At 37.1% G+C, this 18,276-nt stretch overlaps 1 protein-coding gene across 8 annotated transcripts in view; it reads left to right on the top strand.

Annotated features, from left to right (window-relative positions):
- The window catches only part of CADPS2 (calcium dependent secretion activator 2), a 534,192-nt gene that overhangs the window by 407,785 nt on the left and 108,131 nt on the right, over positions 1–18,276 (top strand). For 7 of the 8 annotated variants that reach the window (XM_042923255.1, XM_042923240.1, XM_042923271.1 and 4 more), the window contains 3 exons: positions 5,105–5,168; positions 8,135–8,258; positions 10,283–10,303. In XM_042923255.1, the coding sequence (XP_042779189.1) occupies positions 5,105–5,168; positions 8,135–8,258; positions 10,283–10,303 (209 nt within the window). The remainder of the gene's footprint in view (positions 1–5,104; positions 5,169–8,134; positions 8,259–10,282; positions 10,304–18,276) is intronic. The other variant, XM_042923248.1, reaches the window with a different exon arrangement.

The following is an 18,276-nucleotide window of genomic DNA, read 5'->3' as shown; positions in this document are numbered from 1 at the left end:
GGGATAGTTAAGATCCCTGAAACTGAAAATCGGCATTAAAGAGGAGGGAATCTTCGTGGTGATTGTTAATAGAAACCCCAAGTGATGGCTGAGCTTTGAAAGCAGCCAGTTCTGATAAGAGCAGGTCAGAAAAATTCTTCAAGTAAATTAAATTGACAAAATACTAAGATGTTTTAATATGTTGAGAGAGAATTTACCCATTTGGAAGTGAGTCTGGAGTTATATTAATTAGGTTATATTAGTTATATTGGAATTTGGAATTACATTAGATAAGGTCTATAAAAAGAGGAAATTAGGGGCGCCTGTGTAACTCAATCAGGTGAGCATCTGACTCTTGATCTCTGTTCATGTCATGATCTCACAGTTGTGAGATTGAGCCCCACATTGGACTCTGCTGTCAGCGCAGAGATTCTTGTGATTCTTCCTCTCCCTTTCCTTCTGACCCTCCCCTGTGCACACATGCACTCTTGTGCATGTGCTCTCTCTCTTTCAAAATAAACAAAAAATATGAAAAAAATAAAAATAAAGACAGGTATTAAATATAAACAAAATGATGGCACATAAGAAATCATAGTACTGTGTCTCAGTTATCTAGGATATTACATAATATAAATACTCTATTTAACCCCCAAATGGTATAACTGTGTTAGAAAGATAGGAAGGACAGGAATTACATTTAGGGCTGGGTAAAGTAGTAAAAAAAAAAAAATAACATATGTCTAAGATGGGATGATATTTATCCTGTCATCTGAAACAAAAAAAAATTTAAAGACTAAAATATGTGCAAAAATGCTTTTCAACACATTAAATATAAGACCGTGAATAAAGGTGATTCTTGAGAGATGAGAAACAAATGAATAAGCCCTTTCATTGCCTCTGCTTAGCATGAGGACAGTGTTTCCCGGCCATGGCCCAGGGAGGAGAATCTCAGTGGACCCTGACTTGAGACAGAGGTGGGAGTCCAGGAAGGACAAGACAGCCAGAATTCTCAGATCAGACTTCTAAAGAAAGAGAGAAGAGACCTACAGGTATTTGCTGAGGGTCCCCTTAGAGTCTTCAACTAACTATTGATCTGAGCAAGTATGTAAGGAAACTATTTAAAGTCAGGCAAATAATCCTTTCTCTCTGTGGTAGAGGATAATCCCCAAAGCTAACACAGCTAAGAGGAATACCAGTTTCTACCACCCATATTGGAAAGCTTCTAAGTCATGAGTATCAGAATACTGAGACGGCTTTGCCTCAGTAATGGAAAAAAAATTAGCCCTGTTTTTATCTCTCCTGATGAGAATTAAAATCAAAATTCAAGTAAATCAGATTGTTTTTAAGTAATTTCATTGAATTCCAGAACAAAGTTCAAGAATACAGGAATACAAAAATATTGAGCCACCAATAATGTAAAACAACACTGTCTAGCGTCCAGTCAAAAATTTCTAGGCATATGAAAAAAAATAGTAAAATATAACCATTGAAGAGAGCAAAAACAGCCAAAAGTAGAAATAACACAAGATAGAATTAGTAAACCATACTATTAAGAGAATTATTACCAAATGTCTTATGTTCAACCTGTTAAGGGCTTTAATGGAAAACCTACAGCTTCATACTTAATATGAAGATTGAATGTGAAAGATTGAAAGTTTTTCACCTAAGATCAAAAGGCAAGCATGTTTGCTCAGAAATCCGTATTCAAGGTAGTGTGGTATGGACAGTTCAGAAGTAGACTCATACACATATGGTCAATGGATTTTCAAAAAATATATAAAGATAATTTACAAAGTATGCTTTTTTTCAACAAATATTAACCTGGACCCATACCTCATACATGATTGAAAAGTTAACCTAAAATGGATAGATCTAGAAAACAGAAAAATGTCTCTGTCCTAAACTAAGCATAGATTCTTAAACACCAAAATCACGATTCATAAATGGAAAAATTTTACCTTAAACTTCAACAACATTAAAAACTTTTGATCTTCCAAAGACATTGAGAGACTAAGAGATACATTCCAGAATGGGAAAAACTGTTTGCACAATACGTATCCCACAAAAGACTTTTTATCCAGAATATATAAATAACTCTTACAACTTAGTAAGAAATGAAACAACTCAATAAAAAAATTATGCTATTTCACCAAAGACATATGGTGAAAAGGCATATGAAAAGATGCTCAACATCATTACTCTTCAGGGAAATACAAACTAAAATACAATGAGGTACTACTATGTCATTAGCATAGCTAAAATTTAAAAATTACTCCCCAAGGTGTTGGCATGGTTGTGAAACTGGACCTAGCCTATGACCTAGGCCATTCCACTTGTAGGTACTCCCCCGAGAGAAATGAAAGCATATGTCCACACAGAGACTTTTATGTGAGTGTTCAAACCTTAACATACCAGCATTATTCCTAATAAACACAATATGAAAATAAGCCAGGTGGCCATCAGTGAGGAATGAACAATGTATTGCAATACTTCTGAGCAGTAAAAAGGAATGAACTGTTGATAGCATAAAAATATATTGAGAGAAATTACATGCAAAGAAATACATGCTATGATTTCTCTTACATAAAATTATAGAAAATACAAATTATTCCAAATGACAAAGTAAATCAGTGGTTGCCTGGGCCCAGTGGGTGGGGAAGGAACATTTGAGGGTCATGAATATATATATTAAGTTGAATGTAGTGATGGTTTCACAGGTGTTTACATATGTCAAAACTTATCAAATTATATATTTTAAATATGTGCAGTTCATTATATATCCTTTATGCCTCTAAATCTATTAAAAACTAAGTACTTCCATAGTGGAAAGTTAGTAGAATCATATTTAAAACTGAAAAATCAAGAATTAGAAATATTAGCATGTAGGTTAGGAATATAACTTTTAAATACTGAAAGAAGTAGCTAAAAGTTAAAAACTTTTTTTTCTGAAGAAATTTACTTGGGGAGTGGGGTGGAAATGACATAAAGAACTTTTTTTCATAAAACGTTTTTAAAAGAAGTTTCCTTTCAGACTATGTGCATATATAACTTTAACAAAAAGAAATCCTGTATTTTAAAATGGATAAGGAAAGGAAACAATTTGTGGGACATGTCTATGCAAGTTCATTTATCTGTGTAATTAATTTACTATGTTAGGAATGAGGGTGATTTTAATTTATTCAGATTAGATATTAAACTTTGTTGAATTTTATTTGATAATTGAGTATGTTCCCCTTTGCTTTGCTATTAGAGAGCTATCAAAGTGGTAAAAACCCAAAATATTTATCCTGAAAGGCAGAACAAAACTATTCCTTTCTTTTAAAACTCATTTTGTAAAGATTAATTAAGCTTCTGTGTAGTTATTTTCTGTACTTTATTGATTCAGGATTACTTGTACTCTGTAAATGTGCTGAATTATTTACACATCATGGGCAGCTAATGCTAATTCAGAACATACCCAGTGGGACCTCAGAGCCCTGAAATGCTAAATGTAATCTGGGGATCAGTAACATTCCATTCATAAAATGTGTCACCCACAGGTTAATGGAAATAAACAATAGGAAAGACAATGGGTGGATTATGCAAATACACTGAAAAGATTTAAGCAGGGGGAGGGGACTATAAGAACCCAATTTGTGTTTTATTTAAACGTGGATTAAGGTTTATGGTACACAAAATGACGAAAGCTACTTTGCTAATTTGCTAATGCTCTAAAAGGCAACACTGCCCAGGAAACAAAACTATCAAAAATAAATTGGTGGTGGTTTTTGTGCATGGGAGCAGAGGGGGGAATGAGAGAATGCATCGAGGCAAGAGTAAGTGAAGGAAATTTTTGACAGTAAATGAAATGATAAACACTGTTGTGAAGAAAAATTTGACTGGATTTATGACATTTTTTTGCATTTATCTGAAACTAATAAAAGTTTCATAAAACTAAAACCCAGCCCTAATATAAATTTAACAACTGCTTTGTGAGAAATCAGTCTTTAATCACTCTTTAATCACTCTTCAAAATTCACTCCTATAAAATAATTTGAATTTAAAATACACGTGCTTTTAAGGAAACCTGTTCAAATTGCCTTGTGAAAACAGTAATTTCATAGTGAGTTACATCTTAGAAGATGTGTTAACCAAGTCCCTGAATAATGGCAAAGGACATGGAAATATACAAACTTCAAGTTACTAGTGTCAAGATTTCTAATACAGATCCAAGTGGCAGCCTGTGGACAGCTCAGCTGCCTGGAGCACTTGATCTTGGGTGGGGGGCAGTGGTTGGGGGGGGGGGGGGCGAGGCGCTTTACTGAACTGATTCAACAAAGCGAGGAGCTCCAGCAGGATGAAGTGGCCCTGACGTTTTCTGCTCTTTAAGTGGAAAGTGACCTGAAGAGGGACTCCCGTATAAAGAGCCATAAACCTGTTACCACCATGTGTCAACGAACTTCCAAGGAGCCCACTCACTCCCCCAGCTTCTAACCCTGATTTCAGAATGCTAATGTAACCTGTCCTCCAGTTGTGGGGGTGCATTAGGAATACACAGGACTGGAAAGACTGAGGATGACCCACTCTGCTGGCAAACTGCAGAGCTCCCCAAGGTTTATGTGTTTTGTGTGGGGAGGTGCCACCGGCACAGAAGACAAAAAGGGAGAGCTGAAAGCCATTTTTTGTACTAGAAGTTATGACTGGTGGGGGAGGGGGGTGGTGTTTCCATCTCATGCCACACAAGTACAGGAGGAGATGGGCGAAGTCATTTTGTTGATGATAGGGCTTGATAACAACAAACCTTAAGAAATGTTTAGGGAATATGTTTTAATTATCTCTTTAATAGGACCTTTCTGAACATGTATCGTCAAAACTGTAGAACCTTTTCATCACAGTTGACAGCTTACTTACTGTTTAAAGAAACAGTTTCTTACTGTTTAAAGAAAACAGTTCTTACTGTTTAAAGAAATTTACAGCATGAACTAGGTAAACTTCTGCTGTTAAAATTTTTCCCAAATGGGCTGATGCTATTTTAACCAACCTTTCACTGTTCTTTAATAATGCCAAGTAATAGAAGAGGGAATTATTTAGCAGTCTTGGATATTAAATGTGTGACTTTTTTTTGTTCCTCCTTTTGTTTTTAAAGATACTGTTTTCCCTTTGGACGACCTGAGGGTGCTCTAAAAGCTACGCTTTCATTACTCGAAAGGGTATGTTTGAACACTACTTTGTAAACACTATTTGCACTCTTAGTGGCTGTGTATTTGAGTTACTAACCCAGGCAGATAAGCCCATTCCTCGCAAGTGTGTTCCCTGAGGCTGTTGGTCACATTTCATCGCTTTGTCATCTGCTTTTACTACAACTCCTCCTATTGACTATTTCTTCCTGTCCGAAACCTTTCTGAAGCCCACCCCGGCCATCCTGTGCCGAGTTGATGGCATCTTGGTAGTATCCATTTTCCCCACCTCTTTCTTTCCCTCATGAGATTTTCTAGTCAAGTATAATTATGTTTTTCAGACTTGATTGTTGCCTTTTATCACCACCCTCCCCCCCCGACTTATTTGAACTTCTGTCATGTTTGTCACACCTACAAGAGTTTATCATTTCATATTTACAAACATATCATGCCTTTCATTCTAAATCTCAGAATTCACTTCCACTTATGTTACTTTAAATGAATACACAAATGGAAGAAATTCATTTTCCTTCAACTAAATAGCAAACAAGGTTTTCATATCCATGCTAAAATAACTTACTAATGAAAATACATTCTTCACTCCTGTTTTTGTGGCAGACTAAATTTGAAAGGGAAGAATCATTTTGATATATTTATAAAACTATTTATATGCTGGGTGGATCCTAACAGTTAAGCAATGTGGACAATTCCTTTTCCTTATCAGTATTAGAAACAATTTCTAAGGATCATTTATAGCTCATGATTTGAATGTTCTGGTCCTGATTTATTGACTTCAAACACTTGGTCTTGCCCACTTTCCTGCCAAATGAATTCTAGATTGTTTATTAGCACTTCTATTAAAAGCAAAAAGGGATTTCACGGATTTGAGCACTTGGAAGATGAGGGCTAGAACTGATGAATGTAATGAGATCTTTGGATTATACATTGGTTTCCGCTGTATATCCCTGTCTTACTGTTCCCTGTGCATCATGTGATAGAAATATCATTATAGTAGTGACCTGTTTTATTTGAATTTTTATAATAAAGCTGCACGTAACCTAGGCTTTTCAAAGTATTCATTTCATCCAGTTCATTAAGGTATCATAGAAAAGATAAAATCTTTACAGAGAGCTTTACTTTTGGAATGGCATCCCATCCTGGGGACCTAATACAACCTCTCTGTGTTCCGGTTTCCACGGTGGAGCCTCCGTCCTCCCCCCATCATGGAAGAGTTAGTAATAGCAGAGATGCTCTCACGCCCTGACAGACGGCAGGATGAACAGTGACCTTTTTCCCAGTTATAGTCGCTAATCATGTCTCTTGCTGAACTGAGACAGAAATGGGAGGGCCACTTCTTCATTTTCACATCTCTGTATTTATTGACATCTTAGAAAAAATAAATCTCCATGTGAATTCTTCATACTTATTATGCCTTGGAAGAAATGGAGAAGATACAGGAGATAAGCTGGGTCTCTCTTTCTCACTTGCGCCCTAACATTGCCCTTTTCCAGGAAAGAGGTTACAGTTCCCTCCATTCCAAATTAAATACCCAGCTCCTGGATACTATGAACTATAACCCAATTTCATTCCTGGACTCGTCTCTGTAACAGACCATATACATTCTAATTTCAGCAGCTCTATTATTTAGAAGTGTACCACCAGGGGAAGGCCTGATAGTAAAGCTCATCATTCTGCGTGTGGGACAAAATTAATATTAAATTTAAATCTTACTAATAATCACATTAAAAATAATAGTACACGTTAAAGCTTTTTTTTTTTTTTTTTTTTTTTACTATGAGCCGAAGGGTTTTTCTGCCTATAAAGACTCTGATGTGTAGTCCTAATTAAAGTGCCAAATACGTGTAAAATATGTTAAAAATTTTTAATATGAAACTATGAAGAATAATTGAATTTGATGGGAAGGACGTTTTTCAGTGATAAAGTTTGCTGTTTTGAAAAGGAAACCTTGCCTGACAAAATATGTTGTGAAAGACCACCAGTGCTTAAGTGGTTGAATAAATTTGAGATTATAAAATCCTTCGTGCCGAGGCTGATCAAAAGAGAATGAAGTAATAAAGCATGGATGTTTTCATGCTCTTTTGATGATTCTTTAAGGTGAAAGACTAATAGAATAGTAAGAATACTTACTGTTCTTGTCTTCTTATACTCACGTTTTGCCATATATTTTATAATTTGAATATAAGCAAAACCAGAAAAGCATTAAATATATGGAAAAATAGTTCTGGACTAATGGTATAATCAAAACTGTAAGCAATTTTATCACTGAAAAAGTTTTAAGGAAAATTATCAATGAGTCATTATAAAAGTGCTTAAATACATAATATCTTGAATTCTGGATATGATTGCATTTTAGCCTTGCCAGTGATAATACTTATAAAGGAAAAAAATCTAAAAATACAGTTAAGAACTCAACAGAAAATAATCTGTTCTTTTTAATTTCAGAAAGTTTCTGTGTGTTTTAACACAGAAATGCCATTCATTTCACTAAAACAAAAGATTTTTTTCCCTCTCAGCAGATCACAGGAATTAGTTTGTGAGAATTAGAGATCTTGATTTTTATAGAGCTCAAAAACGGTGCTTGTTATTAATGGAACTTTGTTACTGTTTTCATATATATTGCTCAAAAGATTTAAAGCTTTTAAATTAGGGATGTGCAAGAGAAACTTTATTGCTTGTCCCAAGGACTATAATCCTGATCTGAAACAGCTGCTCTAACGGTGTCTTGGGCCCCTGGAGGAAAAGTGACAGTCCTCACACTGAATGGTGGTTTGGCCTAGGGGAGGTTTTGATGTGCATAAATGAGGCTTAGACAGGAGGAGCCAAGATTGGAGGATTATGTTCCCAGTTGTGATGTGCCGACTCATTACTTTCCCTCAATGTTACCTAGGACCCCTTCCTGGTAATAGATATAGGACAATTTGTATAATTTGATTTTAGTATCTGTTTTATGCAATCTCTCCCTCTCTTCCTCTCTTTAGGTCTTAATGAAAGATATTGCCACTCCCATACCAGCAGAAGAGGTGAAAAAAGTGGTCAGAAAATGTCTCGAGAAAGCTGCCTTGATCAATTACACCAGACTCACAGAATATGCCAAAATAGAAGGTCAGTGCAGTGAGCAATTGCCGAAGTGGCAGTGAGAGCCAACAATGCCTATTAACTGAATTTTCTGTGAGACGTTCTTTCCTTTCCTGAACAAACCTGTACCGTGGCAAAGGGAAATGTCTCATTAAAATCTCAGCTGGTGAACTGAAGAGCTTTTTCCTATTCATTGCTTTAATATGCCTCCTGGGACTCTGCTTGAATGAAAGACCCAGGATTCGTGCTTAAGTTGTCCTTTGTTCTTATTTTGAGTTTTCAGGGAACCAAAAGGTGTTTTCATGGGTTGTATTTTTTGACATTACCGTAAGTATGTCTAACATTTCAACTGTAGGTAGTGTCTTCTTTCCTGATCAGTAACAGTGTAGTATTACATAATTTTATTTTCTGTTCAACAGTGTTGTTCAGAGAAGGAGGAAACTTGTTGATTATGATGAGGGCCAAAATAAACTGACAGAATTCCCTGCAACTTCTCATTGCTTGCAATATATTAACACATTTGAATGATTACATCTCTTGAGAGGACTGCACTTTTTTTTTCCCTCTTCCTTCAGATTTCACTCATTAAGATTACTGAGGTTTAAGATGCTTAGAAATAACTAAATTGAAATTTGTGGCAAAGACAAAAAAATGGGCTTTATTCGACAATCCTTTGATATGATTAAAAATGATAGAAAGGGCCTCAAAGTTTTTGCTCTAATTATTCATAAAACTGGCTTGTGTCGTCCATGTAGCATTCACTTAGGAAAAGTTTGCAAAGTTAAATGCGTATATCTAAAAATAAAGGCAAATCCTCTGTTAGAAAAATTTTAGTAACTTTTAATATAAAATTGTACTGAATTATAAATTTGTTAATTATTGATGTGAAGATAGTTTTATCAAAAGTGGTACAATGAAAAAGATTGATTATAATTGGCTGTGTTATATCCTTTTTTTCTCTCCGAATCCGATCAAGCTTTCTAACAAGCATGCAATAACCAACCTCCTGAGTGATTAACAAAAAAGCCATCCCATCACTATAGCAACCAATATTATATCACGAGAGTAACAACATGAAACCTCCTTAGTTACCAGTTTAACATCATTAATTATGATATCATGTTGTGTTAAAGCAAAAGCAATGAATATTAGCTCATTTGGGGAAAGTGGAAGATAAACAGATTGGTTTTCACATCATGAATACTCATTCAAACAATCTTCGTGTTTTGAACATTGTGTGTTGTGAACATGGGTTGAAAGAATCGTTATAAAAATAGACCTATTAAAACCTTTCAAATCTAGTAAAGGGAAAAAAGTTTGTGCACAATTTGAATAAACACAGTATTGTTTTATTCAAGTGTTTAAACTCAATCCAAAAAAAAAAAAAAACCCTATGAGAATCCTTTTGTTCTTAACTGGCCATTCCAGTTAGTATTTTTGACCATTGTGCAAGAATACTGAAAACATAGGTTGTTTCTATTTTCTAGTCCTAGAGTCCATTTTAACATGGACAAATAAAATTGTCCCAGCCATGGATCACTTTTGTTAATTAGTTAGACAAACGTGTTAACACTGGTGGTCAAAAGACATAGCTGTTCCTCTGGATCACACATGAAAACAAGTCTGTGTTAGAGAAAATCCTATTCTGGGACCAAATGAACAGTGAGCAGGGAGCTCTCATAGCTCTTTCCTTTCTGGAGTCATCTGTCTCTTACTTCTAGTCTACTGTGAGAATATTCTAGAAAATGGATCCTAGGAATCTAGGTGGGACTACTGAGCAGTCTCCATTTTCAGAAAAACAAAATGCATGCTTATTATATGAGAAAACGTCTATGCATTTCATTTTCTCCCTTCCTTCCCACCCCCTTTTGTGTATGTTAAAAAATAAAGCGCTTTTTGCTTTATGCTCAGGATCAGACCAAGAACAAAATCAAATTTAAGTTAGATATAGGAAGTGGGCCACTTTTCTTTGCTTAATTGACTTTCTGCATTATGCGAGCAACATGAGTAGAGTCTGCTTTTTTCCTAAATTGTCTTTTCTTATGTTTTAGGCCCAGCAGAAAAGGAAGCAGGTAATGGATGTTTGTGCATGCACGTGCTGTTGTTTCTTTTGTGGCATGATGTTTGATATTGATGAATAGCTGTCTGCTTTTCAGGGCTCCTATTAGATGACTTTGATTAAGATACTGAAAATACTTTCATTTTGGGAGAACTATTGTTAATGCTCTGTTGGTAAAATACAGGCCGTTTATCTCTGTTAAAGTTCAGCAGCGTTTTTCATACGAACTCAAAGCCAAAAATCGGAGGCTGTATTAATGTTTTAAGCATGGACACTAATCTTTTTTGGAAGCTGTAGCCAATATTTGGAGGGCTCTTACAGCTAGAGAAGAGGACGATCTTTCCTTTATCACTGCTGAAAAATAACACAGTGAAAAGCATAAATGCTATTAAATAAGAAGTAAGAAGCTCTTAACTTTGAAAGTTGCTAATCACAGGAATGAGCAGGGATTATGAAGTCCTAGTCTCAGGAAATTGCTAGGAAAGTGTTCTCCGGATCTCTGAATTTTTAAAGGTTTTTTTACTTTTCTCTTATGCCACTTATCACAGTTGTAATTAATTTAATTATGTGCTGTTATCTGTTTATCTTGTCTGTCTCTTCTTTAGCCCCTTGCCAGCAGGGTCTTTATGGACTGTGTTCACTGTTGCATCCCGGCACCCAGCCCTGCACCACTGGCCCCAAGTAGGCTCTCGGTGCTTTGGAGAGAGAGGAGAGCTTAGCTAGTTAGTTCCATGGGGCAAGAGCCCAGGGATGAACCTTTCTAGTCCGAGTTTCCCTGTCTCATTTAAAGCCTACATGCAGTGTTATAGACAAGTTTGGGTTGGTTTTAACTGAAGTCTTCGACTAAAGGGTTCTCTTTCTGTTTTCCTAACTCTTTCCATTCTGTTTCAGCATTTGACCCCAGAAAGTGTGAGGAACAAAACACTCTGAGCCAGGAGAAGGGGAAAGAACACACCCATGATGACCACTAAAGTGCACTTTTGAGACTACCATCACTTCTTAAGACAGCCCATTGTAATAGCAACAGTCCTGTTCTCTTTAACAAACTTCTTCAAAATCTCTTAGGGCATTTCATCCACTGCAGTGTTCCTGTAGTGAAAATAGGTTTTTATATAGTTGACACACAGGAAGTCTGGGGTTGTTAGGGCTTTCCCACTGACACAGAGTAAATAAATCAGCCAGCTGGGACTTGCATCAGGTGTCCTGATCCCCAGCCTACCAAGGCTATGCTCCTTCCCCTGTGAAATATGAGGGAGTCACAGCACGTCTTCATGAAGGTTGAAGCGGAGGAACCATGTAGAGTTGCACACATTCCCATTAAAAAGAAGAGAGAACGAGAAAGTTGCTGTCCCTCATGTACCTCACTTCCAGACAGAAGCCTTCCCTTCACGCATTTCTGGCATCCATATGACTGTTCAACTCTAGAGGTTGATGATGCTAGGAAAAATACTTTCCTTAAAATTAAATTATAAGAGGGGCGCCCGGCTGGCTCAGTCGGTGGAACATGTGACTCTTGATCTCAGGGTTGTGAGTTTGAGCCCTACTTTGGGTGTAGAGATTACTTAAAAATCTTAAAAAAAAAAAAAAAAAAAAAAAAAAAAAAGGTTTTAAGTTAAAAAAAAAAAAAAAAAAAAGGCCCAGATGGAAGAGAGAAAAAAATCAGTGTATAGTCTAGATGATTTCAGTGGATTGAAGGGATAGTTAATCTCAGTTGAAGAATGTTGTGAAATAATAAAAGAGAGGTTTTTTAAAAAAACGTAGTTCTATTGCTTTGGTTGCATTTGGTAGCAAGTTTAAGAGAGTTACCTAATGTTCTTGGGGGTGTAAATGACTCAAAATGAGAATGTCAGTTACATGTGTAAGAGCTCAAATGCTTCCAAGCAGTATTCTCTTGGGCATTATGATAATTTTCGTCAGTTAGTTTGTACCGTGTAGACAAGAGTTGAATTCTGCCCAAGATTGGTCTTCATTTTGTCATCTGTTGACAGTTCCCTCAGAGGTTTTGTTTTCGTTTTTGTTTTATTTACTCTGCTTCATTAGTTCCTAAAACAACTCTAGAAAACAGATATTTCATAGAAGAGGTAACCAAGACTATAGAAAAAGTCCGTAACTTTCACAAAGGTGTGCTGTTGTTATTCAATTCAGCAGACATGAGATGTGTACCCGTGCCTCTCAGATATGGAGCGTGTTCTGTCCGCTGGTTGCTCTGCCTCTGGGGCTGTCCCGTTCTGAGGCACAGTGCAAGAGCCAAGGGGTCGCCTTTGCCAAAAGTATAGATATTTACTTAATAGTAAGAGCAAACACTCATTAGTAGGAACTGTTTTAAGCACTTTGCATGTGTCCATTCATCCTTTACGATAAATATTTCTATTACTGCTTTTTTAGGAAACTGAAGCAGAGAAGTCACTAGTCATACATCCAGAGACCACTAGGAAGCAGGAGATTAGAACACAGTGTCTCCCTTTCAAACTGTCATTTTATTTTCCTTGGTCTTTCTCCCTCCCTTTTCTTAGTGAGTGAGCCTGTGTAGTTAAGTTTGTGTTCAGTTAAACTGCATGGGCATTTGAAAGGAGGTCTGGAGCGGTGTGGTTCATAGAATTATGATGAAAGCTGTAGATATAACTTAAAATTTTCTAGTAATCGCATTAAAGAGGTAAAAAGAAATGGAAAATTATTAATAGTTCTTTAACCCAATATATCTAAAATATTCCTTTAAAGTATATTCAGTATAGAAAATTGAGATATTTTACAGTATTTTTTCATATGTAGTCCTTGAAATCTGGTGTGTATTTTTACTAGCACATTTTGATGCCCCATTTCAAGTACTTGTTTACCACATGTGACTATGGCTGCTGAATTAATCGGACAGCACAGATCCCATGGTAAGGCTAGGAACTGGACTCCAAAATCCGAAGCTTTTTGTTTTTATGCTCACATATCTCACAGCATCAGGTGTTGAAAGGGATTAACATTGGCAACCTTGCCCCCCCCCCCCCAACCCATACGTCGCCTCTCTTTCCCTCGCCTATTTTATTTTTCTCTGCAGCACTTGTATTCTAGCCCATGATATGGTTCATTCATCCTACTCTTGTCCTAGAGCGGTAGCTCCACCAGGGCAGGACTTTTGTGTTTTAGTAGCTGCTGTATCTCCAGTGCCTGAAAAAGGTGCCTGGCACATGTTTGGTACTCAATAAATATTTGTTGAATAAATGAATGAGTTTATGGCACAGAATGATCAAGCTATTTATAGCAGAGAGAACATGTATAAACTGGCAAGCTGGCTTACAAAAGGTCATTCAAATCAATCACTAATCAGAAATATGAGAGCAAAAACTAACCACTTAAAAATAACGAGATTGGAGGGACACCCGGGTGGCTCAGTTAGTTTAGCATCCAAATTTGGCTTAGGTCACGATCTCGCAAGTGATGAGTGGGTGAGAGCCTGGCCTCGGGCTCTGTGACAGCTTAGAGCCTGGAGCCTGCTTCAGTTTCTCTGTCTCCCGCTCTCCTGCCCCTCTCTGCCCTCTCCTGCTTATGCTCTCTCTCTCTCAAAAATAAACATACATTAAAAAAGTTTTTTTAAATAACAAGATTGGACAAATTAAACCAGAATTCCACGCTCTTACCATGGGTGTGGGACTCTAACCCCGGATCACAGCAGCCAGAGGTAATGGAGAACAGTGGCGTTAACAGTAGTTAGGACTCTAACCTGTTTCATTGTTTCCATAATTCAACATATGCTCAGTTGGACTTCTAGTTCTCTTCCATCCTTGGGAATTCTTCCCATTCTCCATCGGCAGCACGTATTTGCAGAAAAAAGGAATTTTACAACTTTGTAATAAATGAAATAAACAACCTCTCTCTAAATGTCTTCTTTCCTCCCTAGATATCTTTGCATTTGTTTCATGAGAACAGAGTTCATTTTCAGAACTTAATATTTCTACAAGGCATTTTTTTTTAATTCTAAGAAATATCTGAGAGCTACACGGTTGCAAAAATCGACTGGTGCTCTTCCTCGATTTAATTTTATCACAACTGTGTATTTAACAATAAGATCCTTTTTACAGTATTTATAGTCTAGGGTTCAAAAAGGTACTGCAACTTCATCTTCCTAATTGTGTCTTTTTTTAAATTTAAATCACATACCTTTTTGATACAAACTAGCTCTTTTTAAAGGAGAATCAATTCCTTACTTCAGGGAGTTTCTTATAGACAAGAACAGCAGTCTAGTAACAGTCCCTGCTATCTCCTGAAAACTAGGTATCATGTGAGGGCTTATGATAAAAGAGAGAGACGGCTCATTAGAGCTTGCCTTGACCTGAGATCTTTTGCATAGACTTGGTAGCTAGGCTTATTGTGAATCTCAAAACATGGAGGTGCCCTAAACAAAAGGTAGCATGGAATGAACTGGCAAGAGCTTTGTGCACTGAGGATCTGTCTGGGCCCTTTGGTTGCCAGGTTCCCAGGTCTAACCCCCAAGTGCTCTCATTTTCAAAGTCTCGGTTGAACAGGTAGAGATGCTTTCCCAGAGGGCCACACTGCTTGCTTTCCTTGAGAGAAGTTGCACTTTGGCAGGCCTTACGTCATTAGGATGTGTTTGCCATCGGGGTGGCATTTTAATTTAGCACTCCACTGCCAGAGTATAGCGATAAATAATAAATAAAATCCGTTCTTAAGTGCATGCGTGTGTAGAAGTTGAGTAGATCAAAAGCATACTTGATGAAAATATTTTTTTTGTTAGTGAATAATTTCTTACTAATATTTCTAGGATAACATAACCATTTTCTCTCATAAAAGTTATATTTTCTTATAAATTTGATTTTAAAAATTTTGAATATGTTATGATGAATTCAGGTTACTGATATCTCTAAATAATAGTCCTGAAATTTTGCATTCCCATAAGAATTGACAGTGCTCTGCAGGAAGTGATTTGTGTATTAGAAGAAACAATTCTCACCTTAAAAACTATAAAGCAAAGTTGAAGAATTAAAGAATTTTTTTGTAGCCTTTGTTAGCGTGGCTTGGACAGTAGGACTTTGGCACGAAAACCTTTATGACCATTTGTGCTTCTGAGTCACCTGATGACTTACAGACAAATTGATAAATGTAATTTCTGACTCTAAAAGAGAACATCTTATTGTTGTCTTCAAAATGAGAAAATTAAATCTAAAAAGAGCTTTTAGTTTATAAAACAATATATGTACATAGCGTAAACATTTGCTGCCTGAGCTATGTCATCTGGATAGGGACCAACTTAAAATTTATTTTTGTACTATATGCAGAGAAAAAGTATTTTTCAGATGATCAGTGGACTCTTTAAATTACCTGAGAAGATAAATTTTTCTGATAGCTCTAAGTGACTTTTATTCCATTATCTAATATGCATCGGAAATGTTAATTTTAAACTATTTTTTCAACATGTTCCCATCAATATGTTGAGTGAAATGTTTTTAACACCCACTTCCTTGCTACCCCAGTAGCTTCATTCTATATGTCATATATACCAGAAAATATTATGACCATATTCTCTTTTCAGTACTATGTAAGTAATACGAATTTACTTTGGCCATTTCTACATCTAATTTGGAATGAATGAGGATTTGTAATATGTTTATTTGCTTCAGCTTTTTTCCCACCACCTCACTAGCCTCACAAGATAGCAGCCCCACACTGGATAATTTGTGCTCACACCAGTTAGTTAACTCATGACAGTGTTGACAAATTAATTCCTATGAATCAAGAGATGTTTGGGGGACAAACAGGAGTTGCAGGGATTATTGACGAGAAGAGGCCAATGAAGACATTGGCTTCCATCCGACAGGGCTTTCCAGCTGTGCATGTACCTTCAGTCAGCTCAAGACAGACTTAAGACAGGAAGAGTGTGCTGTGCAGTTGTACAGTGGCTGTCTGCACACTCAGGTGACCAACTAAGAGAAAAGTCAACTGAGGACACAAGGAGCACCCTGTATACCAGTGACAGTATGATGGTAATGCTTGGAACCCTCTCAGGACCACTGCACGTACTACCCACAGCTTTAGTGACCAAAGGATGAGGGTTCTGTCAACTCCAGACAAACCATGGAGACATTCAAGGACACTTGGCACTCTCTCCTCATATTGGTTCTGTCTGCATTTCATTAATATTCTTCTTGATTCGTTTGTGTGTAATTGTGAGGAAGCATTAGTATCTGTCACTCAGTTAACAACTGCTGACAGTACTGTCCTGCTGCCTCTGGTTATGACTTTTCACCCTTTACGTTGGAGTTAATATTACCAACACTGGATGATTCGTCGTGCCTCCGCTGAGGTGTTCTGTGACCAAATGGAGTGGCATCTGTCCTTGATTCACAGTCTTTGTCGTGAGTCATCCACCATTTCCTTCTTTGTTTTTGTAGTAGAAGTTATAATGGATAAGGAGAGTCTCCGTCAGGGATGGTCATAGCTAATCCCATATTCAAGGTGAAGCTTGACTCAATCTTGATTGATGTTCTCTTTCCAAATCAGGCTATCACAGGAATTTGATCTTCAGTTTAAATGACAGCTAAGTTTAGGGTATTCGAGGGCAGTCCCTTCTTTTCCACCTTGGAAGCATAGTAATCCTCAGCTCTGTAGGCTATATACCTATAAACTTCTTGGCATCTCCACCCATCCAGGTCTCCTGTTCTCCAGCATCAAGGGATGAGGTATCTTCCTCTTCAAGGTAGACTCATCCAACCTGTGATATTGATCTCAATTGCACCTACTTCTTTTTGGGTGGAATTTACTCCATCATATATCTCTTCTTTCTCCTGTGGTTAGTTCCTCCATCTTCCTTCTACATATTTCATTTCCATCTATAACCATGGTATCTCCATAAATAAAGCAGCCTTACCCTGATCTTCCATTGCTTGCCATCTGCCATCCAAAGAGCAGCTTACGCTCACATTCATTTCAATCACCTTCACTTCACTTGTCTGTTCCAACGAGTTTGGTTGCCAGTCCCCAGTCTGTCTTGTGGGGAGTTCTAGCCTGGAGTATGGCTGAGCAGAGAGGGAGTGAAGGGTCGTTGCCTTGAGACCATCAGTTCCTTTTGCCTTTGGAGTTGGTAGCAGTAGGCCAGGTGGCTGTTATCTGTGGCTTTATCAAAACTGGGCCCAGCTGTGCTGCCATGAGCTGAAAACCGGAATGAGCTGAGCCCCTCTCAGGCAGTCATGCCTTCAGTCCTCTGTATCCCAACTTCTAGCCTAGTGGATTACAACCTAAGGAGACTTTTGGTCAAGTACTGCAGCTTTGAATCTAGCAGATTAACAGTGAATCCATGTCCTTAGAAGTTGCCTAATGGGTTAGTAGCAAAAGGAAATTAGTAGTAGTATTGGTCTTGTATTCTGGGATCCTCTACTCCAAAGCCTAAGTTTCTCTGTCCTCAAAGGACACACAGGCAAGCACCTGCCTATCATTCCATCCTGAGTTGCTCCAATGACCATGAGCTTTCAAGTCAAAATGGATTCCTGAGGAGTTACAGCCCCTTATAAAAGACAGTAAACTAAATGATATGTGTCATCTCGAACTTACTATTCTTAGGAGCAAAAATTTACCTTAAGCATAATATACTCAAGGATATATTGGAAGATTCTAGAAATATGCAGGAACAAGAAGTCATGAGAAACCAATTGGAAATATTGAGTATGAAACATTAGGTATGAAAATAATATGGTAAGAAACATTGGATACAGGATGAATACAGCTGAAGAGCTTGTCATCTGGGATATTAGAGCAGCAGGAAAGGTGAAGATGTAGACAGTGTAAAAAGAAAGTGAAGTGATGTGGAGAATAGAAAGAGTAAGATAGACTTCCATCAGACTGGTTACGAAAAAAATTCAGGTAAATATAATATGAAAAATAATTAGAGACACAAGAGGTATAGAAAATAATGGAAGAGTATTATGAACAAAGACAAAAATTGAAAGTCTAGATGAAATTGATTACATTTCTTGAAAACCCATATTG

The sequence above is a fragment of the Panthera leo genome, chromosome A2 (assembly GCF_018350215.1).
Source record: "Panthera leo isolate Ple1 chromosome A2, P.leo_Ple1_pat1.1, whole genome shotgun sequence".
Lineage (NCBI taxonomy): Eukaryota > Metazoa > Chordata > Mammalia > Carnivora > Felidae > Panthera > Panthera leo.
The sequence above is the reverse complement of the archived record's forward strand: the minus strand, read 5'-3'. Positions and strand labels throughout refer to the sequence as shown.